General features: G+C 42.3%; 2 protein-coding genes across 6 annotated transcripts in view; one reads left to right on the forward strand and one right to left on the reverse strand.

Moving 5' to 3' along the window:
* LOC133554303 (uncharacterized) overlaps positions 1-5650 on the forward strand; it is a 117072-nt gene extending 111422 nt beyond the window's left edge. For all 5 annotated transcript variants that reach the window (XM_061902873.1, XM_061902874.1, XM_061902872.1 and 2 more), the window contains 2 exons: positions 767-2369; positions 2521-5650. In XM_061902873.1, coding sequence (XP_061758857.1) covers positions 924-2369; positions 2521-2973 — 1899 coding nt within the window. In that variant the 5' untranslated portion in view covers positions 767-923 and the 3' untranslated portion in view covers positions 2974-5650. The remainder of the gene's footprint in view (positions 1-766; positions 2370-2520) is intronic.
* A 7-nt stretch (positions 5651-5657) lies between these two features.
* On the reverse strand, positions 5658-20406 carry LOC133554306 (interferon regulatory factor 8-like). Its single transcript, XM_061902881.1, has 8 exons — positions 20136-20406; positions 14631-14826; positions 14485-14555; positions 14262-14397; positions 10069-10173; positions 9619-10005; positions 8240-8358; positions 5658-8083 (listed from the first exon to the last, which is right to left on the reverse strand). The coding sequence occupies exons 1-8, from the start codon at positions 20310-20312 to the stop codon at positions 8033-8035; spliced, it is 1242 nt and encodes a 413-aa protein (XP_061758865.1). The 5' UTR covers positions 20313-20406; the 3' UTR covers positions 5658-8032.
* Positions 20407-26565: the final 6159 nt, after the last annotated feature.

Here is a 26565-nt window from a genome sequence, read left to right on the forward strand (position 1 = left end):
GAGCCGGGGGCCGGGAGGCAAAGATGAGGTGGCCGTCAAAAGGGTTCATTTTGAAGCTGATCATTTTTTTTGCAGGAGAATTATCGGCGCTCCCCCGCACTTCTCGCTGAATGAAACAAGAATGCAAGATGTGAGACACATTCCAACACTCAGGCACACAAAGACCTCGACAAATAAACACATTCTCCCATGCAACGCGGAGCAACATGGCACGCAGAGCGGCAGTTGCGCAGTTCTCGCCTCTTTTGACAAATATTTGGTTGGCACGGACGCAACTCTAGAATCCTCAACAACTGCTGCTTCTCTGTCAGCTTTTGGGTGGGTGGTGACCAGCTTTGACTGTCACTGGGGGAGCGAGCACTGCCGCCTGTGGGAGTATTTGTGTGTGTGCCGCTGTGTGGAAAGCAAGGTTGTTTGTGAGGAAGGTGCTTCATAGTACACGTCTATAGAATACCCGCGGGTGTCGTGGGGGTGTTTTATGAAAATGCTAGGGGAACATATTCCCATCATCATTCGAGAGCCAGACATGAAAACTAACTCAGTTGTGAGTGATTTCCGTGTGCGTGTGCAATGCCTTCGCTTCATTAGCTGTATTTTTAGCGCACATGTGGGAGTGATGTGTTTGAATGAAACCAGTTGGCCAGTTTCATTCCCACCGCAGTGCACTTAGGCGATGACTAATTAGCCACGGTGATCACAAGTAAACTTAGAGTTTTGCGAGTTGATTATACTTCTGATGATCTCTCCTATGTTTTCTCTTTCCTAGGTGAGTGCAGCTTCAGTCCGGATAGATCCCCAAAGATCTGGCAGTGATGCTGTGTCGTAGCCGGCCCTTCTGTCTGTGCCCCTCGATCTCCCAAGAGGCCCATGTGACCTAGCCTACACCCACACATAGGGGCCCTCACTGCCTCTGGAGCCCACCCATGAATCCTATCCCCGACCGCGGCAAAGAATGCCTCCCCCCTAAGAAGAGGGAGTCCCGGCAAGGGTCGTTTGAACACCATCTTCCTCCACCGGGAGAATTTAAGCCCCCTGTGCCACTCCGGAGTTGGTCTAACGCAGGGCGAGGGGAGGGCAACAGGGAGGTCGGCGCCAGGCAGCGAGCTCTGACTACCCTGAGCCCCCATCTACTCCACACACCTCCGCCCCTGCCGACTCCAAGCCCCCTAACCCTGCCATGGCCTCTGAGCTACCCCTCATCTGTGTCACTTCCTCTCTTTCAAGGGCATGTTATGGAGAGGAGAGGCTCTGGGTCGCCACTTCCTCACCACTCCAGGTGGCTTCGAGCAGAAGGGCCCCACTCGTCCCCGTCCTCCGCTTCCTCCTTTAAAACTCCTTTTCCAGCTGATTCTCGAGAAATGTGGTCCTACGTTAACAACGACCGAAGAGATTACAGCTCCTCACTCTTCTCCCCATCGTACTTGTTTGGTCATACCTCTCTCTACCCTCAAGAGCCAAGTTTAGTTAAAACCAGGAGCAGATACTTAGGGAAGAGGCCCAATGGATTGGATGGGCAGGGCAACAGAACTGCCACTACCTCTGGGCCTTTCCTCACAGGAGATTATGGACACGATTGCAGCAGAATTAGTTTGGATACAAGTCCACAAAGCTCCCAGACTAATGGTGGACAAAGACAGCAGGAAGATCTGACACCTGAAGCCCAATCCATGGGTTTGTTTTCCTCGGACTCTAAAGCTCAGGAGGGCCATGAACCACATTTCTCACTGCAGGACAAACATCAGCAAGGAATAGTGACCAGCCATCATGCTGTGGGACCAGACCCGTGGGTGTGTAGAGGAGGCTACCTGGATGCCGCGGGCGCCCCAGGAACTGAAGCCCACATCTATTACTCCTTGGGATCCGTTTTCCAGCCAAGCCCTCAGGCTCCCCATTCCTACCCGCCCTACAGTCCCTCAGGAATACCACTGTACAACCTGCAAGTAAAACCAGACCCAAAGACGCACAATCCAAGAAACTTACCCCACTTGTCCGAGGGTCTGCTGAACAGCCATGACTGGTCCCAAAGAGACCATGACAGAGACCAAAACAAAGACCAAGAAAAGAGCAAGGAGCGAGGTAAAGAAAAGGAGAAGCACCTGAAACATAACAGGGATCATGTTCACGCCTCTACCCCTGCTCTTCACTGGTCTCCCCCTGCGCTCCTACCTCACTTCACAAAGGGTTCGCTAATTGAGCTGGCCAGTGGGCAGTTGAAACAGGTGGAGGAGCTGCGGACTGAAGACTTTCTAAGGAGCGCTGATACGTCCCCAGAGCTCCACCTGAGCACCTGCACTGTGCTGCTCATTTCCCCCAGCAGTGCACAGGGCATCAGTCACCTGCAGGTCCATCTCAAAGAACGCAACACTCAGGTGAGCTGCGAAAAAGTAGTCGATGAATGACTCTTGTATTGACCGTTGAGGTAGTACAGAACTTCCAAGACCAGTTTATAAGTTTAGTATCAACACTTGTCAGCCATACGTTCTTTTCAAATGTGTGTGACCCTTTTCTGCTTTCATCCAGGAGTTACTGAAAGTCTTGGTGGAGTATCCATTTTTTGTGCAGGACCACGGCTGGTCCTCTTGTTGCCCCCAGAGAACCGCAGAGCTCTATGGCCTTTCCTGTCGTCAACTCACAGAGGGAGATGTTTGCCTTGCTCTCACCCCGACACCCAAGCAACTCCACCGGACACATTCGTCCAGAGTCCCACGCGCACACCCCCTGACCAGGGCTGCAGTGGGAGGACCTTGCAGTTGGCACAGGGAGAAGATGCCGCCTCCTCCCCCTCCACCCCCTTTAACCCTACACCTGCCCACTATAGGGCCAAAGAATGCTCGGGCTGCAGAACCCCAGACTCAGGAGCCCACGCGCCCTCGGAAACGGCGCTGGTCAGCACCTGACGTTCTTCCCTCGACAGGAACCGACAAACGCCTCATGGATTTACCTCAAGGCTCCAAGCTGATGAAGTGGCAGTAGAAACTTGCAGACGTGTGTACGCTCCACGGTTCTGTGGGGCCCACTACGGTCGCAGGGTTGCAATAGAACAAAAATCAAAAATTACGGGTGTTCACTTTGCTGGCCTACGGCCTAAACTTGTCTACTTGTTGCACCTCTTTCCTTTTCTCTGCTTTCCTTTCCTTTCATTTCCTCTTTCTTAATCTTTTTTGCTTTCACTTCCTTCCCTTTTTCCTTTTTCTTTGCTTTCTTTTTTTTTTGCCTTTCCTTTCCCTTCGATTTGCTTTCCTCTTTCCCTTACCTTTCCTGTCCTGAGCAGTGAAGGGCTGGAATTAGTATGACAATCAAGCACTGGTGCGTGTTCACTGTCTTTATGTAACACACACACACACACACATACACACACACACACACACACACACACACACACACACACACACACACACACACACACACACACACACACACACACACACATTCTTGTATTTGTTACCTTCTTGAGACCTCTGAAAAATACCTCCCTCTTTAGGACCACCTTTTCTAGATATATAAAGATTTGTATTCACAACAGTATGTCTTTATTTACATATTTATTTTATTTGTTTTTAATCAATTTTGGCCAAAGTGGGTGCAATTCAATTCCTTACACACACTTGTTATTTCATATGTTGTCCAGAGGGGAAGCACTTCAAATTTGTACACACACTTGTTATTTCATATGTTGACCAGAGGGGGAGCACTTTTAAAAGCGACACACAGTCAATTTGAAAAATCCCTCCTTTTTGGGGGCACCCTCATTTTGATAGATTTCACCACCAGGGGGTGTAAATGATATCTCTATTTTTTGTTTTTTGTAATGTGCTTAAGGCAAATGACAAACGAGTCACGGACCACAGATGTGCCGGACTTTTGGCAACCCACCTGTGGAAGCTAACTGTTAATGGCCACCATAGTCTTAGTACCGTAGTGCATTTCTTCATCCTATGGTCTCATATGGGAGGCGGGTTGTCTTGCGACAGTACCGTAAGTCATAAAATCAGCTGTTCACCTGGCTGTTTTTTTCGGGGATGAATAGGGAGGTCCGTCTTTAGCTTTCGTCTCGTCTTATCATATAATGCTGCCTTTGCACCTGTCAATGTTTACTTTTGTATGCAAATTAAATCACAAAAAAAATCCTAACTTTGGAGCAATGTTCACAGACTCTAGTATTTATATATCGGGACCATGAATTATGTCCTAACTTGTTCACCGGTCCTCATATGTTCGGAACTTTTCATTGTTGACGTCTCAAGAAGGGTAGAAATACAAGAACACACACACACACACACAAATAACACACCCACACACCCGCACGCACACACATTCTTGTATTTCTTACATTCTGGGGACTTCCGAAAAATGCCTACCTCTTTAGGACCACCCTTCCCAGACATCGTAGGAGACAAACCTGAACTTATAAAAAAAATCTATTTAAATGATATCACCTCAGAGTTAAGATACACACATATGCAATGATTTTCCGTATTGGGACCATGATTCCTGTCCTAACTTGTTCCCCGGTCCTCATATGGTCGGAACTGTTCCTTGTTGATGTCTCAAGAAGGGTAGAAATACAAGAACACACACACAAACACACACACACACACACACACACACACACACACACACACACATTCTTGTATTTCTTACATTCTGGAGACTTCCGAAAAATGCCTACCTCTTTAGGACCACCCTTCCCAGACATCGTAGGAGACAACCCTGAACTTGGAAAAAAAATCTATTTAAATGATATCACCTCAGATTTGAGATACACAGAGATGCACTGGTTTTCGGTATTGGGACCATGATTCCGGTCCTAACTTGTCCACCGGTCCTCATAAGTTCGGAACTTTTCTTTTTGTCTCAAAAAGGGTAGAAATACAAGAACACACACACACACACACACACACACACACACACACACACACACACACACACACACACACACACACACACACACACACACACACACACACACAAACACACACACACACACACACACACATTTTTACCGACAGTGCGTTCTGCAGGGTTTGGATTTTAATCAGTCGTAAACGTAGTCTGAAGAAAAGTGGACTCAATATGTTACATTTGTACAGAGAGTATGCTAAACAGACGTCATGCATTTTGTTGGGTCTTCTTTGTTTCTTGCTTCTGAATTTCTTGTCAGGCGAGACGAATGTAAGCGTGCAGGCAGCTCCTCGCCGTTGTTAATCTCCTCACCTTCAAGGAGCTTTTTGTCCAAGCATTACTTTCCGATATGTTCTTAACATTATCTCTGAGAACGGGAGAACACTAATGAAAAGCGCCCACGCGCACAGACGCGTTCTACGGTGCACTTCCATAAAAAGCTGAATGGTGGCGGCGAAGGTGAAGAGTAATGGTGCTAATGACACGTTGGAACAGGAATGCTTTGTGCTTTTGTACTGTACTGTTGTATTGTTGCGTACTGTAAACGTCTGAAAGCAGGGGACGTGATGTAAGTATATAACTCCGATACGGGTAAAACTCCTCTGATTCAGCACTCTTTCACTTTAGTTTTTGGACGAAACGTACATGTTCATTATTCCTTCTTAATGTCATAGCTGCAAAATGTATTTTTTTTAAAGATGGTGAAACTGTTATATGATGTTCGCTAGAAATAAACGGAGAAGAAGAAGCTCGGCGAATGTTTTGATCACTGCCGATTTATTCACAACGTTGGGCACCTTGTAATACAAACCCCGTTTCCATATGAGTTGGGAAATTGTGTTAGATGTAAATATAAACGGAATACAATGATTTGCAAATCCTTTTCAACCCATATTCAATTGAATGCACTACAAAGACAAGATATCTGATGTTCAAACTCATAAACTTTTTTTTTTTTTTTTTTTTGCAAATAATAATTAACTGCCAAAGTAGTTGGGAAAGGGCATGTTCACCGCTGTGTTACATCACCTTTTCTTTTAACAACACTCAGTAAACGTTTGGGAACTGAGGAGACACATTTTTAAAGTGGAATTCTTTCCCATTCTTGCTTGATGTAAAACTTAAGTTGTTCAACAGTCTGGGGTCTCCGTTGTCATATTTTAGGCTTTATAATGCACCACACATTTTAAAATGGGGGACATGTCTGGACTACAGGCAGGCCAGTCTAGTACCCGCACTCTTTTACAATGAAGCGACGCTGTTGTAACTTGGCTTGGCGTTGTCTTGCTAAAATAAGCAGGGGCATCCATGATACCGTTGCTTGGATTGCAACATATGTTGCTCCAAGACCTGTATTTATCTTTTGTATTAATGGTGCCTTCACAGATGTGTAAGTTACCCATGCCTTGGGCACTAATACACACCCATACCATCACAGATGCTGACTTTCGAACTTTGCACCTCTAAACAGTCCGGATGGTTCTTTTCCTCTTTGTTCTGGGGGACACAAGTGTCCAAAAACAATTTGAAATGTGGAATCGTCAGACCACAGAAACACTTTTCCACTTTGCATCAGTACATCTTAGATGAGCTCGGGCCCAGTGAAGCGGCGGAGTTTCTGGGTGTTGTTTATATATGGCTTTGGGTTTGGATAGTAGAGTTTTAACTTGCACTTTCGAATGTAGCGACCAACTGTAGTTAATCGTCCTCTCCAAGGTTCTCATAGTCATCATTGTCACAGACGTCCCACTGGGTCATCATTGTCACCGACGACCCACTGGGTGTGAGTTTTCCTTGCCTTTATGTGGGCCTACCGAGGATGTTGTAGTGGTTTGTGCAGCCCTTTGAGACACTAATGTTTTAGGGCTATATAAGTAAACATTGATTGATTAATAACACTGGTTTTCGAAGTGTTCCCGAGCCCATGTGGCGATGTTCTTTACACACTGATGTCAGTTTTTAATGCAGTATCGACTGAGGGATCGAAGGTCACAGCCTTGCCACTTACATGCACTGATTTCTCCAGATTCTATGAATCTTTTGATGATATCACGGACCGTAGATGGTGAAATCCCTAAATTCCTTGCAATAGCTCTGTTGGACAATTCGCTTATGCGTTTGTTGACAAAGTAGTAACCCTCACCCCAACCTTGTTTGTGATTGACTGAGCATTTCACGGAAGCTGCTTTTATACACAATCATGACACCCACCTGTTCCCAATTAGCCTGTTCACCTGCGGGATGTTCCAAATAAGTGTTTGATGAGCATTCCTCAACGTTCTCAGTCTTTTTTGCCACTTGTGCCAGCTGTTTTGAAACTTGTTGCAGGCATTAAATTCCAAATGAGTTCATATTTTTTCAGTTGGAACATTACATATCTTGTCTTTGCAGTCTATTCAATTGAATATAAGTTGAAAAAGATTTGCAAATCATTGTTTTCGGTTTGTATGTCAATTTGTAATTCCTTTAGCTGCATGGTTTTGAATGTGTTTCACCACGACAAAGAAAAGGAAACCCCAAATATTTCAACCAGATATTATTTAGACAGGATGACGACATGACTTTGTACTGAAAAATGATACATCTCTCATACAAAAACATTCACAATTATTTTCCCTAACACAATTCTGCTCTTTGCTGTTTTCCGTGGCAGGTAAAGGAGGAAATTTTTAATAATAATAATAATAATAATAATAATTAAAGCTGCAAGCGGCGATGGACGGGACCGCTTTGGCTGCTGCCCCCGTGACCCAAACCCGGATAAGTGTTAGAAGATGGATGGATAGTAGCTACTATTAGCAAACAGATAAACTTACCAACTCAGCTGAATATCTTAACATCGACACACTGGCAAAAATGACATTTGTTAGGAACATTTTGTTTTAAAGGGGTTTTTGCCAACTTCCTGTTAATTTTTGTTGAAGGATGTCATTATTAAAATGTAGGTCTAAGTGAGACCTACATAGAGGTTTTTTGTTTCATGTGTCTCCGACATTCCTACCGGGAGTTACAAGCAGTTTTGTCTGTGTTTTAAATAATAATGATAATAATAATAATAATTTTGCTGGTTCACGACAGGATTAATCTTCTCAGTTTTACCCAGGACAGGACTGTCAATTTTGTTCTTGGTTTAGTCCGAGTCGAACCTCTCCAGCAGATCCACTGCAAACATGGGAACCACCTGTGTCGGGCACAATCAACACTGCAGTGACCTCTACTGGTTTTTGAAGGTACTACAACTCACTGCAAGTTGGGCTTGATCAACAATGCAGTGACCTCTACTGGTTTAGGACGGTACTACAAAAGTCTGAACGTGATGTCAAGAAGTGTCAGTCACCTGCACCATGACCAGCTTCTGGGTTTTAGGGGTGGTCGGATCCGGGTACTCCTCTCCGAAGCACAGTTCTATGCTGTAAAGAGGCGGCGTTCCCTTTCCTTGCAAAAAGCGCTGAAGATCTGCATAAAGAATGTTTCAGATTATTCAAATACAGGGGTGCAAAAAAGTATTTAGTCAGCCACCGATTGTGCAAGTTCTCCCACTTAAAATGATGACAGAAGTCTGTAATTTTCATCATAAGTACACTTCAACTGTGAGAGTCAGAATGTGAACAAAAAAATCCAGGAATTCACATTCTAGGAATTTTAAAGAATTTATTTGTAAATTATGGTAGAAAATAGGTATTTGGTCACTTCAAACAAGGAAGAGCTCTGGCTCTCACGGACCTGTAACTTCTTCTTTAAGAAGCTCTTTTGTCCGCCACTCGTTACCTGTATTAATGGCACTTGTTTGAACTCATTATCTGTATAAAAGACACCTGTCCACAGCCTCAAACAGTCAGACTCCAAATTCCACTATGGCCAAGACCGGAGAGATGTCGAAGGACACCAGGAAAAGAATTGTAGACCTGCACCAGACTGGGAAGAGTGAATCTACAATAGGCAAGCAGCTTGGTGTGAAAAAATACACTGTGGGAGCAAATATCAGAAAATGGAAGACATACAAAACCACTGATAATCTCCCTCGATCTGGGGCTCCATGCAAGATTTCATCCCATGGGGTCAAAATGATCATGAGAACGGTGAGCAAAAATCCCAGAACAACACGGGGGGACCTGGTGAATGACTTGCAGAGAGCTGGGACCAAAGTAACAAAGGTTACCATCAGTAACACACTACGCCGATAGGGAATCAAATCCTGCAGTGCCAGATGTGTCCCCCTGCTTAAGCCAGTGCATGTCCAGGCCCGTCTGACATTTGCCAGAGAGCACATGGGAGCATGTCATGTGGGCAGTTGGTATAAACTCAACTCGTCGTGTATGGAGGAAGAAGAATACTGAGTTGCATCCCAAGAACACCATACCTACTGTGAAGCATGGGGGTGGAAACATCATGCTTTGGGGCTGTTTTTCTGCTAGGGGGACAGGATGATTGATCCGTATTAAGGAAAGAATGAATTGTGAAATTTTGAGCCAAAACCTCCTTCCATCAGTGAAAGCTTTCAATGGTTGACCAAATACTTAATTTCCACCATAATTTACAAATAAATTCTTTAAAATTCCTACAATATGAATTTTTTTTCACATTCTGTCTCTCACAGTTGAAGTGTACCAATGATGAAAATGACAGACCTCTGTCATCATTTTAAGTGGGAGAACTTGCACAATCGGTGGCTGACTAAATACTTGTTTGCCCCACTGTATTGTACAGGTTTTTTACCTTTGAGAAACGTTGAGTTGTCAAGCAATTTGAAGGTCTTCTCCCGGTCTAGTTTGTTGGGCCGATCGGTGTGCGGGGCCGAGGGACCGCTCCAGTACACCCTGCCCTGGCAGAAGCGCTTGATGAACACCCCTTCGGGGGCCACCCATAGGAGCACACCCCTCTCCAGGTGGCAGAGGAGGCGATTGATGGCTTCCAGGGTGAGCGCCGACATGTGTAAGGAGCTCGAGGGCGGAAAGGAAATCTGCTGTGGCGTGCAGGGCCCGTAAATACGCTCACTCGCTACCGGCCCCCGGCCCTGCAGGATGAAGCAGCCGTCCGGACTGGTGGTGGTGCTCACCAGCACCGTGCGGCCCTGGTACGAGAAGGTCACCCGCATGGTGAAATCTGCAAAAAACAACATGTGATGAGCGGGTTTTATCTCGCCGGCCTGGGTCTGGCCTGACTTACTTGCTATGTTGTGGATGGAGCTGCAGAGGGTCAGGGGATCAAAGTGCTGAGGGGGAACGTTTTTCCCAGTCCGCTCACAATACACGTGGTCCCTTATCGGCGCGTCTAGGGCACAGTGGAAGTCAGGAGTAGTCAGCACCTGTCCAAGTGAAGCTTGGACCATGGCATCACTTTAGTGGATGCCACGTCACCATGGTAACATGTCATCAATGTAGTGGATGCCACGTCACCATAACAACATTACATCACTTTAGTGGGTGCCTAGTAACCATGGTAACCCATTAGTGGATGCCTAGTCACCATGGCAACATGTCATCACTTTAGTGGATGCCACATCACCATGGCAACATGTCATCACTTTAGTGGATGCCACGTCACCATGGCAACATGTCATCATTTAGTGGATGTCACATCATCATGGTAACATGTCATCACTTTAAGGTCGCCACATCACCATGGTAACCTGTCATCACTTTAAGGTCACCACATTACTTTGGTAACATGGCATCACTTTAGTGGATGCCACGTCACCATGGCAACATGTCATCACTTTAGTGAATGCCATGTTACCATGGTAACATGTCATCACTTTAGTAGATGCCACATCACTATGGCAACATGTCATCACTTTAGTAGATGTCACATCACTTTGGCAACATGTCAACACTTTAGTGGATTCCACATCACCATGGTAACATGTCATCACTTAAGTGGATGCCACATCACCATGGTAACCTGTCATCACTTTAAGGTCACCACATTACTTTGGTAACATGTCATCACTTTAGTGGATGTCACGTCACTATGGCAACATGTCATCACTTTAGTGAATGCCATGTTACCATGGTAACATGTCATCACTTTAGTAGATGGCACATCACTATGGCAACATGTCATCACTTTAGTAGATGTCACATCACTTTGGCAACATGTCAACACTTTAGTGGATTCCACGTCACCATGGTAACATGTCATCACTTAAGTGGATGCCACATCACCATGGTAACATGTAATCACTTTAAGGTCACCACATTACTTTGGTAACATGTCATCACTTAAGTGGATGCCACATCACCATGGTAACCTGTCATCACTTTAAGGTCACCACATTACTTTGGTAACATGTCATCACTTTAGTGGATGTCACGTCACCATGGCAACATGTCATCACTTTAGTGAATGCCATGTTACCATGGTAACATGTCATCACTTTAGTAGATGCCACATCACTATGGCAACATGTCATCACTTTAGTAGATGTCACATCACCATGGTAACATGTCATCACTTTGGTGGATGCCACATCACTTTGGCAACATGTCAACACTTTAGTGGATTCCACGTCACCATGGTAACATGTCATCACTTAAGTGGATATAACCTGTCATCACTTTAGTGGATGCCACGTCACCATGGTAACATGTCATCACTTAAGTGGATATAACCTGTCATCACTTTAGTGGATGCCATGTCACCATGGTAACATGTCATCACTTAAGTGGATATAACCTGTCATCACTTTAGTGGATGCCACGTCACCATGGTAACATGTCATCACTTAAGTGGATATAACCTGTCATCACTTTAGTGGATGCCACATCACCATGGCAACACTTCATCTGTTTAGTGAATGCCACTCACCATGGCAACATGTCATCACTTTCATAGATGCCCCATCACCATGGTAACATGTCATCACTTTGGTGGATGCCTAGTCACCATGTTTACAAGGCATCACTTTAATGGATGCCACATCACCATGGTAACATGTCATCACTTTGGTGGATGCCACGTCCCCATAACAACATGGCATCCCTTTAGTGGATGCCTAGTCACCATGTTAACAAGGCATCACTTTAATGGATGCCACATCACCATGGTAACATAGCATCACTTTAGTGGATGCCATGTCACCATGTTAACAAGGCATCACTTTAATAGATGCCACATCACCATGGTAACATGTCATTACTTGAGTGGATGCCACATCACCATGGCAACATGTCATTACTTTAGTGGATGCCACGTGACCATGGTAACATGTCATCACTTTAATGGATGCCACATCACCATGGCAACATGTTATTACTTTAGTGGATGCCACGTGACCATGGTAACATGTCATCACTTTAATGGATGCCACATCACCATGGCAACATGTCATTACTTTAGTGCAGGGGTCGGAAACCCTTTTTGGCTGAGAGAGCCATAAATGCCAAATATTTAAAAATGTATTTCCGTGAAAGCTATATAATATATTTTTTAACACTGAATACAACTAAATGCGTGCATTTTTAAGTAGGACCAACATTTTCAGAGTATAATAAGTCTCTCATTCTTTTTAATAACATTGTTATTCTGAAGCTAACCAATAATGAATAAAATACATCTTACCGTAAATACGACTTCTTGAACAGGTGCGGTAGGAAACGGACATATGAATTAAAATGCATGAGAATGTTTTATATTTTGAACTTTATTTTAACACTGCGATTACCCGCGGGATTATTAATTACTTATCCTGTTAAATAATTTCAGCTAAAATTTATCTGAGAGCCAAATGCAGTCATCAAAAGAACCACAACTGGCTCTAGAGCCATAGGTTCCCTACCCTTGCTTTAGTGGATGCCACGTCACCATGGTAACATGGCATCACTTTAGTAGACCTCAAGTCACCATGGTAACATGTCCTCACTTTAGTGTATGCCGCATCACCATGGCAACATTGCACTACATTAGTGGATGCCACGTCACAATGGCAACATGTCATCATTTCAGTGGTCACCATAGTAACATGTTATCACTTTATTGGATGCTACGTCACCATGGTAACATGTCATCGCTTTAGTGGTCACCACGTCCCCATGGTAACATGTTATCACTTTAGTGGATGCCACGTCACCATGGTAACATATCATCACTTTCATAGATGCCTCGTCACCATGGCAACATATTATCACTTTAGTGGTCACTACGTCACTATGGTAACATGTAATCACTATACTGGACGCCACGTCATCATTTTAACATGTCATCATCACTTTAGTGGATGCCACGTCACCATGGTAACATATAATCACTTTCATAGATGCCTCGTCACCATGGCAACATATTATCACTTTAGTGGTCACTACGTCACTATGGTAACATGTAATCACTATACTGGACACCCCGTCATCATTTTAACATGTCATCATCACTTTAGTGGATGCCACGTCACCATGGTAACATGTCATCACTTCGATGGATGCCACGTCACCATGGCGACATGTCATCACTTTAGTGAATGCCACATCACCATGGCAACATGGCATCACTTAAGTGGATGCCTCGTCACCATAGCAACATGGCATCACTTAAGTGGATGCCTCGTCACCATGGCAACATGGCATCACTTAAGTGGATGCCACGTCACCATGGCAACATGTTATCGCTTTAGTGGTCACCACGTCACCATGGTAACATGTTATCACTTTCATGGATGCCACGTCACCATGGCAACATGTTATCGCTTTAGTGGTCACCACGTCACCATGGCAACATATTATCACTTTAGTGGTCACTACGTCACTATGGTAACATATAATCACTATACTGGATGCCACGTCACCATTTTTACTTGTCATCATCACTTTAGTGGATGCCACATCACCATGGTAACAAAACAGCACATTATTGGATGCAACGTCACCATGGTAACATAACAGCACATTATTGGATGCAACGTCACCATGGTAACATAACAGCACATTAGGGGACGCCACGGCACCATGGTTATATGTCCTCACTTTAGTGGATGCCACGTCACCATGGTAACATGTTATCACTTTGGTGTATGCTACGTCACAATGGTAACATGTCATCACTTTAGTGAATGCCATGTTACCATGGCGACATGGCATCACTTTAGAGGATGCCTAGTCACCATGGTGACAAGGCATTAATTTAATGGATGCCACATCACCGTGGTAACATGTCATCACTTTAGTGGACGCCACGTCACCATGGCAACATGTAATCACTTCAGTGGATGCCACGTCACCATGGCAACATGTCATCACTTCAGTGGATGCCACGTCACCATGGTAACATGTCATCACCTAACCACCCATTAAACCTCTTCAGTGGACACCTAACCAATAATGAAAGTTAGCTATCAAAGAAGAACCCATGCTTGTGTTTGCAGCGCTTACCTGGTTCTTCTCCTCCTCCTCCATCTCTTTCTTCTTCTTCTTCTTCTTCTTCTTCTTCTTCTTCTTCTTCTTCTTCTTCTTCTTCTCCTTCTCCTTCTTTTTCTCCTTCTCTTTCTTTGCGGACTTGAAATGATCGCTTTGGAAAACAAACACAAAAAAAACGAGGCGGATGGAACAATCATCATTTTTGATGCACAGAAACCACTGCCTTGGTTTTCCTGACCTGGGATTCTGGACAAGCAAGGTTCTTTGGCGATTCCTCAGCTCGGGTGCTGTATTTGGTCTGTGCAGACTCTGTGGAGCACCAGCAGATGTAGTTAAGCCCGCATGTCAAACATATTTTCGTCCAAGGATTCTTCCTGTCTTTACCGGTCTGACCAGCTGGTCCAGGGCCTTGCCGGATGCGGTAGACCTTATAAGGCTCCGAGACGTCCTGCTGGCAGAGTTCCGGCACCACCTGGAAGTCTGTGCTCTTGTTGAGTGCACATCGCAGGCGAGTCTTCCACACGCTGGGGTTGGCCCGATCCTGTCCCTCCCGGTGTTTGCCTTTGTGCAAAGCCCAGGCCTGAAATATGTCCGCCAGCAATGACTCCCATTATTTCAGTGGATTCTTGGAGTGGACCAACAATGTTACCAAGATCCACACACCACGCCATGAAAAGTGTGGGCGGTCTAGACTAGGACTCAGGGACGCAGGGGGAACCTATCCCAGCTGCACTCGGGCGGAAGTCAGGGTACACCCTGGACAAGGAATGTTGGGTACACCCTGGACTAAGAATTCAGGGTAGACCTTGGATGAAGAACTCAGGGTACACCCTGGACAAGGAAGGCTGGGTTCACCGTGGACAAGGAAAGCAGTGTACACCCTGGACTAGGAAGTCAGGGTAGAACCTGAATAAAAAAGTCAGGGTACACCCTGGACAAGGAAGGTAGTTTACACCGTGGACTAGGAAGTCAGTGTAGACCCTGGATAAAGAAGTCAGGGTACACCCTGGACAAGGAAGTTGGGGTACACTCTGGACTAGGAAGTCAGTGTACACCCTGGACAAGGAATGTGCGGTACATCCTGGACTAGGAAGTCAGGGTACACCCTGGACAAGGAAGGCATTGTACACCCTGGAAAAAGAAGGTGGCGTACACCCTCGACTAGGAAGTCAAATTACACCCTGGACAAGGAAGGCAGCGTACACCGTGGCCAAGGAAAGCAGGGTACACCCTGGACAAGGAAGGCAGGGTACACCATGGCTAAGGAAAGCAGGGTACACCCTGGATAAAAAAGTCAAGGTACACCCTGGACTAAGAAGTCGGGGTAGAACCTGAATAAAGAAGTCAGGGTGCACCCTGGACAAGAAAGGAAGGGTACACCCAGGACAAGGAAGGCAGGGTACATCCTGGACTAAGGAAGGCAGCGTACACCCTGGACTAGGAAGTCAGGGTAAAACCTGAATAAAGAAGTCTGGGTACACCCTGGACAAGGAAGGTGGAATACCTGTACACCGTGTACAAGGAAGGTGGCGTACACTCTCGACTGGGGTGTCAAGTTACACCCTGGATAAAAAAAAGTCATGGTACACCCTGGACAAGGAAGGCAGGGTACACCCTGAATAAAAAAGACAAGGTATACTCTGGACTAGGAAGTCAGGGTAGACCGGGGATAAAAAAGTCAGGGTACACCCTGGACAAAGAAGGTAGGGGTACACACTGGACAAGGTAAACAGGGTACACCCTGGACTACGAAGTCAGGGTAGACCCTGGATAAAGAAATCAGGGTACACCCTGGACAAGGAAGGCAGGGTACACTCTGGACTAGGAAGTCAGTGTACACCCAGTACAATGAAAGCAGGGTACATCCTGGACTATGATTTCAGGGTAGACCTTGGATGAAGAAGTCAGGGTACTCCCTGGACAAAGAAGGCAGGGTACACCCAGTACAATGAAAGCAGGGTACATCCTGGACTATGATTTCAGGGTAGACCTTGGATGAAGAAGTCAGGGTACTCCCTGGACAATGAAGGCAGGGTACATTGAATACACTGTGGACAAGGAAGGTGGCGTACACTCTCGACTAGGAAGTCAAGTTACACCCTAGACAAGGAAGGCAGTGTACACCCTGGTCAAGGAAGACATGGTACACACTGGATAAGGAAGGCGGTGTACACCCTGGACAAGGAAGCTGACGTACACCCTGGACAAGGAAGGTGTTGTACATCCTGAACAAGGAAGGCAGAGTACACCCTGGACAACAAAGGTGGAGTAGACCCTGGACAAGTGTCCACATCATAACAACGCCAACACAGACAGACAAACACAAAACATTCACACTCACATTCACACACTAGGAACAATTTAGTGTTGACAATCAATCTATCCCCAGGTGCATGTCATTTGAGGTAAGAGGGGCCTATCCCCAGGTGCATGTTTTTAGAAGTGGGAGGGGCCTAACCCCAGGTGCATGTCATTTGAGGTAGGAGGGAGTTGGAGTACATGGAGAGAACCCACGCAGTCACGGGGAGAACATGCAAACTCCGCACAGAAAGATCCCGAGCCCGGGAATTGAACCCTAAACTTTCTCGCCTTTGAGGCATCGTGCTGCCTACATTTGATTCCCACAAGGTCAAAAAGATCAAGGCAAGAACAAAACGTTACATCTTTCACCAATGCAATCGAGGCTTCATATTCATATTCTTATTTGTAAGGACTATTTATGTCGGCCATCATTTTGGGTTGTAATAATAAATTGAGTCATCGAACAAGAGCTGAAGTCTTTCATATCCTTTTTGATATGCTGGCACGTTTAAGTGTGGGAAAAAAAAATTGTAAACCGAATATTACAACATTTTCACATGAAACTCTAATCTGGCTGTGAGCAGGCTACTGTGTCAACACATTTTGTTGTAATGAACACAAATACTATTTATATTGGGAGTAATCAGAGTCAGCCACCTCTTTTAAAGTTTTCAAACCATTGCAGTTATAAATATTAGTCGACATGTGATTTATTGACATAAATATTAGTCGACATGTGGTTTATTGACATAAATATTAGTCGACATGTGGTTTATTGACATAAATATTAGTCGACATGTGGTTTATTGACATCATCAAAATGGATTAAACTAATATTTGTGTAATTATAAGTAGACAGCCGATTTATTGAGATAAATAGAACGGATGAAAAAAATAGTTGTGTAATTATTAGTCAAAATTTGATTTATTAACATCATCAAAATGGATGAAGTCGATATTTGTGTAATTATTAGTAGACATGTGATTTATTAACATCATCAAAATGGATGAAATTATTATTTGTGTAATTATAAATCAATATGTGATTTACAAACATCAAAATGGATGAAATGAATATTTGTTTAATTAAAAGTCAACATTTGATTTATTAACATCATCAAAATGGATTCAATGTCCGTTGTGTCCTGAGCAAGACACTTCACCCTTGCTCCTGATGGGTGCTGGTTGGCGCCTTGCATGGCAGCTCCCTCCCTCAGTGTGTGAATGTGTGTGTGAATGGGTAAATGTGGAAGTAGTGTCAAAGCGCTTTGAGTACCTTGAAGGTAGAAAAGCGCTATACAAGTACAACCCATTTATTTATCATTTAATGATTATTTGTGTAATTATAAGAATGCATGTGATTTATTAACGTCATCAAAACGGATGAAAATAATATTTGTGTAATTAAAGGTCAACATATGTTGTATTAACATCATCAAAATGGATAAAATTAATATTTGTGTAATTATAAGTTGACATGTGATTTATTAACATCATCAAAATGGATGAAACTAATTTTTTGTGTAATTAAAAGTCAACGTTTGATTTATTAACATCATCAAAACGGATGAAATGAATATTTGTGTAATTATTAGTAGACATGTGATTTATTAACATCATCAAAATGGATAAAAATGTATATTTGTGTCATTATAATTAGACAGGTAATTTATTAACATCTGCGATGAGGTGGCGACTTGTCCAGGGTGTACCCTGCCTTCCGCCTGATTGTAGCTGAGATAGGCGCCAGCGCCCCCCGCGATCCCGAAAGGGAATAAGCGGTAGAAAATGGATGGATGGATGGATTTATTAACATAATTAGAACAGATTAAATAAATATTTGTGTAATTACAAGTTGACATGTGATTTGTTAACGTCATCAAAATAGATTAAATCAATATTTGTGTAACTATAAGTCGAAATGTGATTTATTAACATCATCAAAGTATATGAAATGAATATTTGTCTAATTCAAAGTCAACATGTGATTCATTAACATCATCAAAATATATGAAATGAATATTTGTGTAATTATAAGTCGACATGTGATTTATTGACATCTTCAAAATGAATTAAAAATAGTTGTGTAATCATAAGTAGACATTTGAATTATTAACATAATTACAACGGATGAAATAAAAAGTTGTGTAATTAAAAGTCGACATTTGATTTATCAACATCATCAAAATGGATGAAATGAATATGTGTGTAATTATAAGTCGACATTTGATTTATTAACATGATTAGAACGGATGAAATAAACACTTGTGTAATTATAATTAGAGATGTGATTTATTAACATCATCAAAATAGATTAAATTAATAGTTGTGTAATAATAAGTCGACATGTGATTTATTAACATCATCAAAATGGATACAAATTTACATTTGTGTAATTATAATTAGACATGTGATTTATTAACATAATTAGAACGGATGAAATAAACACTTGTGTAATTATAATTAGACATGTGATTTATTAACATCATCAAAATAGATTGAATTAATAGTTGTGTAATTATAAGTCGACATGTGATTTATTGATATCATCAAAATGGATAAAAATTAATATTTGTGTAATTATAATTAGACATTTGATTTTTTAACATAATTACAACGGATGAAATTAACAGTTGTGTAACTATAAGTCAACATGTGATTTATTAACAACATAAAAATAGATTCAATTAATATTTGTGTAATTATGAGTCGACATGTGATTTATTAACAACATCAAAATAGATTAAATTAATAGTTGTGTAATTGTAAGTCAACATGTGATTTATTAACATCATCAAAATGGATGAAATGAATATGTGTGTAATTATAAGTCGACATTGGATTTATTAACATAATTAGAACGGATGAAATAAACACTTGTGTAATTATAATTAGACATGTGATTTATTAACATCATCAAAATAGATTAAATTAATAGTTGTGTAATTATAAGTCGACATGTGATTTATTAACATCATCAAAATGGATAAAAATGTATATTTGTATAATTATAATTAGACATGTGATTTATTAACATAATTAGAACGGATGAAATGAACAGTTGTGTAACTATAAGTCAACATGTGATTTATTAACAACTTAAAAATAGATTCAATTAATAGTTGTGTAATTATAAGTCGACATGTGATTTATTAACATCATCAAAATGGAAAAAAATTAATATTTGTGTAATTATTAGTAGACATGTGATTTACTAACATGCTCAAAAAGTGAACATCCATCCATTTCTACCGCTTATTCCCTTTGCGGTAGCGGGGGTGGGGGTGGGGGGCGCTGGTGCCTATCTCAGCTACAATCGGGCGGAAGTCGGCGTACACCCTGGACAAGTCGCCACCTCATCGCAGGCCCCCCCCCCCCCCCTCCCGAAAAAGTGAACATTTATGTTGTAAACTATTGTCGCTGAATAAAAAGTTAGTAATGACGTCATGTGAGGATTGTAGTTAGGCCATCTACCTGCAGCGAGACACCACGTGACCGCGTGGAAGCTTCGAAAACGTGTTGAAGTTTTGTTCATCGTGTGAATGTTGAAAAGTTGAAAAGTTGAGGTGTGAATATTTGCAAGCCTACCTTGAAGAGGGCGGCATCTTCTGTCTGCTTGTAGTCCTTCTTGGCCGCGTGCTTCCAGGGGATCCTGAACATGGTCTTGCCGGGGTCGTGCCAGCTCAGACCCTGGAACGCACCTGAGTCCACCTGCGCCAGCAGCCACTCCTTAAGGTGCTTCTTGGACCCCTCGTCCATCTTCATCGCACCTGCACGGCCACAGGGAGGTCGGCGAAGGTAAGGTGGCGAAGCTTCAACTCACCTCCGACGAGAGCGAAAGCGAAAGTGACGCAAAGCGCGCCTTTACTTTCGCTTTCCCTTCGCGAGATCCCCGGGTTTCATTTCGACCTTTTCCCAACTTCAACACAACAACAACAACTCTCTAAATGACTCCAACATCTTTTTGGTGACTCTTTTGTGACATCGAACAAAACATTTGTAATAAGTAACTTAAACTATATACGTTATGTTGGGGTTGGAACCATTCGAGAGTGCGCGCGCACACTTACCACCGATGCGCGCGCAGTCGCAATAAGAAGTGACTTCAAAACTTTGCTGGCGTTTTACCTCGAAGGAAGATTGACAACTCCATTGTCGATGGATATATGTTCATAACAATATATATATCATTAGTATATCTATGATATATGTGTTACATACAGTATGTATCTATGATGATATGTTACATACGGTAGATAGCTATGATACTGGCTTCCTGCGCACTTAAGATGTGACTTTAAGGTTTTACTAATTAGGTATAAAATACTACACGGTCTAGCTCCAGCCTATCTTGCCGATTGTATTGTACCATATGTCCCGGCAAGAAATCTGCGTTCAAAAGACTCCGGCTTATTAGTGATTCCTAGAGCCCAAAAAAAGTCTGCGGGATATAGAGCGTTTTCCGTTTGGGCTCCAGTACTCTGGAATGCCCTCCCGGTAACAGTTCGAGATGCTACCTCAGTAGAAGCATTTAAGTCTCACCTTAAAACTCATCTGTATACTCTAGCCTTTAAATAGACCTCCTTTTTAGACCAGTTGATCTGCCGCTTCTTTTCTTTCTCCTATGTCCCCCCCTCCCTTGTGGAGGGGGTCCGGTCCGATGACCATGGATGAAGTACTGGCTGTCCAGAGTCGAGACCCAGGATGGACCGCTCGTCGGGACCCAGGATGGACCGCTCGCCTGTATCGGTTGGGGACATCTCTACGCTGCTGATCCGCCTCCGCTTGAGATGGTCTCCTGTGGACGGGACTCTCGCTGCTGTCTTGGATCCGCTTGAACTGAACTCTCGCGGCTGTGTTGGAGCCACTATGGATTGAACTTTCACAGTATCATGTTAGACCCGCTCGACATCCATTGCTTTCGGTCCCCTAGAGGTCCTCTCCAAGGTTTCTCATAGTCAGTATTGTCACTGGCGTCCCACTGGATGTGAATTCTCCCTGCCCACTGGGTGTGAGTTTTCCTTGCCCTTTTGTGGGTTCTTCCGAGGATGTTGTAGTCGTAATGATTTGTGCAGTCCTTTGAGACATTTGTGATTTGGGGCTATATAAATAAACATTGATTGATTGATTGATAGATACAGTATATATCAGGGGTCACCAATGCGGTGCCCACCGCCCGTAAGGACCAGATGAGTTGCCCGCTGGCCTGTTCTAAAAATAGCTCAAATAGCAGCACTTACCAGTGAGCCGCCTCTATTTCTTTTAAATTGTATTTATTTACTAGCAAGCAGGTCTCGGTTGGCTCGATATTTTTAATTCTAAGAGAGACAAAACGCAAATCGAATGCAGGTGGGAGTTTTCCTCGCCCTTTTGTGGGTTCTTCCTAGGATGTCGTAGTCGTAATGGTTTGTACAGTCCTTTGAGACATTTGTGATTTAAGGCTATACAAATAAACATTGATTGAAAATCCAAGAAAATATTTTAAAAACTTGGTCTTCACTTGTTTAAATAAATTCATTTATTTTTTTACTTTGCTTCTTATAACTTCCAGAAAGACAATTTTAGAGAAAAAAATACAACCTTAAGAATAATTTTAGGATTTTTAAACACATATACCTTTTTACCTTTTAAATTCCTTCCTCTTCTTTCCTGACGATTCAAATTGTAACCAGACGACTTTTTTGCGATAAATGAGGCATCCCCTCCTAACTATACGAATGCGCATATTGCCCGTCCCCTTAAAAGGGGAGGGGGGGGGGGTCGCACTAATATACAACGAAAACTTTAACTTTAGTCCTAACTTAAATAATAAATATAAATCGTTTGAGGTGCTTTCTATGAAGTCTGCCACACCTCTGCCTCTATGCCTGGTCCTCTCCAAGGTTTCTCATAGTCAGCATTGTCACTGGCGTCCCACTGGATGTGAATTCTCCCTGCCCACTGGGTGTGAGTTTTCCTTGCCCTTTTGTGGGTTCTTCCGAGGATGTTGTAGTCGTAATGATTTGTGCAGGCCTTTGAGACATTTGTGATTTGGGGCTATATAAATAAACATTGATTGATTGATTGATAGATACAGTATATATCAGGGGTCACCAATGCTGTGCCCACCGCCCGTAAGGACCAGATGAGTCGCCCGCTGGCCTGTTCTAAAAATAGCTCAAATAGCAGCACTTACCAGTGAGATGCCTCTATTTCTTTTAAATTGTATTTATTTACTAGCGAGCAGGTCTCGGTTGGCTCGATATTTTTAATTCTAAGAGAGACAAAACGCAAATCGAATGCAGGTGTGAGTTTTCCTCGCCCTTTTGTGGGTTCTTCCTAGGATGTCGTAGTCGTAATGGTTTGTACAGTCCTTTGAGACATTTGTGATTTAAGGCTATACAAATAAACATTGATTGAAAATCCAAGAAAATATTTTAAAAACTTGGTCTTCACTTGTTTAAATAAATTCATTTATTTTTTTACTTTGCTTCTTATAACTTCCAGAAAGACAATTTTAGAGAAAAAAATACAACCTTAAGAATAATTTTAGGATTTTTAAACACATATACCTTTTTACCTTTTAAATTCCTTCCTCTTCTTTCCTGACGATTCAAATTGTAACCAGACGACTTTTTTGCGATAAATGAGGCATCCCCTCCTAACTATACGAATGCGCATATTGCCCGTCCCCTTAAAAGGGGAGGGGGGGGGGTCGCACTAATATACAACGAAAACTTTAACTTTAGTCCTAACTTAAATAATAAATATAAATCGTTTGAGGTGCTTTCTATGAAGTCTGCCACACCTCTGCCTCTATGCCTGGTCCTCTCCAAGGTTTCTCATAGTCAGCATTGTCACTGGCGTCCCACTGGATGTGAATTCTCCCTGCCCACTGGGTGTGAGTTTTCCTTGCCCTTTTGTGGGTTCTTCCGAGGATGTTGTAGTCGTAATGATTTGTGCAGGCCTTTGAGACATTTGTGATTTGGGGCTATATAAATAAACATTGATTGATTGATTGATAGATACAGTATATATCAGGGGTCACCAATGCTGTGCCCACCGCCCGTAAGGACCAGATGAGTCGCCCGCTGGCCTGTTCTAAAAATAGCTCAAATAGCAGCAGTTACCAGTGAGATGCCTCTATTTCTTTTAAATTGTATTTATTTACTAGCGAGCAGGTCTCGGTTGGCTCGATATTTTTAATTCTAAGAGAGACAAAACGCAAATCGAATGCAGGTGTGAGTTTTCCTCGCCCTTTTGTGGGTTCTTCCGAGGATGTCGTAGTCGTAATGGTTTGTGCAGTCCTTTGAGACATTTGTGATTTGGGGCTATATAAATAAACATTGATTGAAAATCCAAGAAAATATTTTAAAGACTTGGTCTTCACTTGTTTAAATAAGTTCATTTATTATTTTACTTTGCTTCTTATAACTTCCAGAAAGACAATTTTAGAGAAAAAAATACAACCTTAAGAATAATTTTAGGATTTTTAAAATTCATATACCTTTTTACCGGCTTCACGGTGGAAGAGGGGTTAGTGCGTCTGCCTCACAATACGAATTTCCTGCAGTCCTGGGTTCAAATCCAGGCTCGGGATCTTTCTGTGTGGAGTTTGCATGTTCTCCCCGTGAATGCGTGGGTTCCCTCCGGGTACTCCGGCTTCCTCCCACTTCCAAAGACATTGGCAACACTAAATTGGCCCTAGTGTGTGAATGTGAGTGTGAATGCTGTCTGTCTATCTGTGTTGGCCCTGCGATGAGGTGGCGACTTGTCCAGGGTGTACCCTGCCTTCCGCCCGATTGTAGCTGAGATAGGTGCCAGCGCCCCCCGCGACCCCGAAAGGGAATAAGCGGTAGAAAATGGATGGATGGATACCTTTTTACCTTTTAAATTCCTTCCTCTTCTTTCCTGACAATTCAAATCAATGTTCAAGTAATTTATTTATTTTTTATTGTAAAGAATAATAAATACATTTTAATTTAATTCTTCATTTTAGCTTCTGTTTTTTCGACAAAGAATACTTGTGAAATATTTCTTCAAACTTATTATGATTTAAATTTAAAAAAAATATATATAGTCCGGCAAATCTAGAAAATCTGTAGAATCAAATTTAAATCTTATTTCATGTGACAATCTTTCACTTCATTTCTGTTTTTTCGTGTTTTTGTATTTACTTTCTGTTCAGTGCTCTTATTTTGTTGTATTTTCTGTTTCATTCACGGAGCACTGTTGTTTTTCTCTTTTCGTTGATTGGCAGTGGTTCACACCTGCTGTCAATCAAACTAGTGCCTATTTACGTTTTCACTCGTGCACTCCTCAGTGCTCGAAGATAAATATCATGTTGAGAACGTTACTTTGCACGACTGCTTTATTTTTATTTGTTTTCTTATGAGTTCCATATTAAATTCGTCTTACCTTCACTCCTCTCTCCTGGATTCTTGCATCATCGGGGACACACAACTGCAGCCATGCGAGTTCCCAACATTTCAAAGTCTTTTAAATTTCTTTTAAAATGTTTGTCCTGGAGAATCTAGAAGAAAGAATGATTTGTCTTTGTTAGCAATATAGCTTGGTCCAATTTGTTATATATTCTAACAAAATGCAGAATGGATTTGAACCTATTTAAAACATGTCATCAAAATTCTAAAATTAATCTTAATCAGGAAAAATTACTAATGATGTTCCATAAATTATTTTTTAAATTTTTGCGAAAATATTCGAATTAGCTAGTTTTTCTCCATTTTTTTCGGTTGAATTTTGAATTTTAAAGAGCCGAAATTGAAGATAAACTATGTTTCAAAATTTAAATTTTATTTTTTTTGTGTTTTCTCCTCTTTTAAACCGTTCAGTTTAGTGTTTTTTTTTCATCTTTTATTCTCTACAAAAAATTTTCCGTAAAAAGAAAAAAAATGTACGACGGAATGACAGACAGAAATACCCATATATATATATATATATATATATATATATATATATATATATATATATATATATATATATATATACACATAAAAACAAATATATATATTAATTAAAGGTAAATTGAGCAAATTGGCTATTTCTGGCAATTTATTTAAGTGTGTATCAAACTGGTAGACCTTCGCATTAATCAGTACCCAAGAAGTAGCTCTTGGTTTCAAAAAGATTGCTGACCCCTGGTTTAACCACACAAACACACAGTGATTCCTTGTTTAAAATTCCCAGAGGTGAAACGTTATTATGGATCAGAGCGGTCAAGCGAACATGAATCCCGACCGAATGTCAACGAGCAGGTTTCGGTGACAAAATTGTGGTAAAAAGTCGCTTCTTACCGGACACACACCTCCAACTATCAGGTACTGTTAAACTCACTAAAACACTAACAACACAATAGAAAGATAAGGAATTTCCCAGAATTATCCTAGTAATTGTGTCTAAAAACATCTGAATCCATCCCAATGCATTTGCGTTTTTCTTAACTTGTTTTCTTTTTTTTTTTCTAGTCCGCGCTATCAATATCCTCAAACACAAATCTTTCATCCTCGCTCAAATTAATGGGGAAATTGTCGTTTTCTCGGTCCGAATAGCACTTTTTGTTGGAGGCTCCCATTATAATCATTGTGAATATGTGAGGAGCCCCCACACTTGTGACATCATCGTCTGCAGTGTTTCCCACAGGTCAGGCAGCTATTTGTGGTGGTGTGGTTGGGCGGCGGGGGTGGGGGATAGTTGTCGCGGAGTTGGAATATAATTACATTGGCGGAGTTACAATGCATAGTAGGCTACTGCCACCTACTGCACCGGAGTTGTAACTACAATCTCCATTCACAGACAGAGTCCCATTGCTTTTTATTTTTTTGAATCTATTTCTTTCGTGGCGGACCGCCAGAAATAAATGAATGTGTGGAAAACCCTGGTCTGCGACTTCCGGTAAAGGCAGGGCTTTTTTGTCAGCACCAAAAGTTGCAAACTTTATCGTGGATGTTCTCTACTAAATCCTTTCAGCAAAAATATGGCAATATCGCAAAATGATCAAATATGACACATAGAATGGACC

The sequence above is a fragment of the Nerophis ophidion genome, linkage group LG06, assembly GCF_033978795.1.
Source record: "Nerophis ophidion isolate RoL-2023_Sa linkage group LG06, RoL_Noph_v1.0, whole genome shotgun sequence".
NCBI lineage: Eukaryota > Metazoa > Chordata > Actinopteri > Syngnathiformes > Syngnathidae > Nerophis > Nerophis ophidion.

Excerpts from the sequence above, each read along its gene's own strand:
- LOC133554306 (XM_061902881.1), bottom strand. The coding sequence starts at position 20,312 with ATGAAGATGGACGAGGGGTCCAAGAAGCACCTTAAGGAGTGGCTGCTG. Across the intron at positions 8,359-9,618 it reads CAACTCAACGTTTCTCAAAG|ATCTTCAGCGCTTTTTGCAA; the intron begins GTAAAAAACCTG and ends TTCTTTATGCAG. Across the intron at positions 8,084-8,239 it reads AGAAGCTGGTCATGGTGCAG|GTGGTTCCCATGTTTGCAGT; the intron begins GTGACTGACACT and ends TGCCCGACACAG.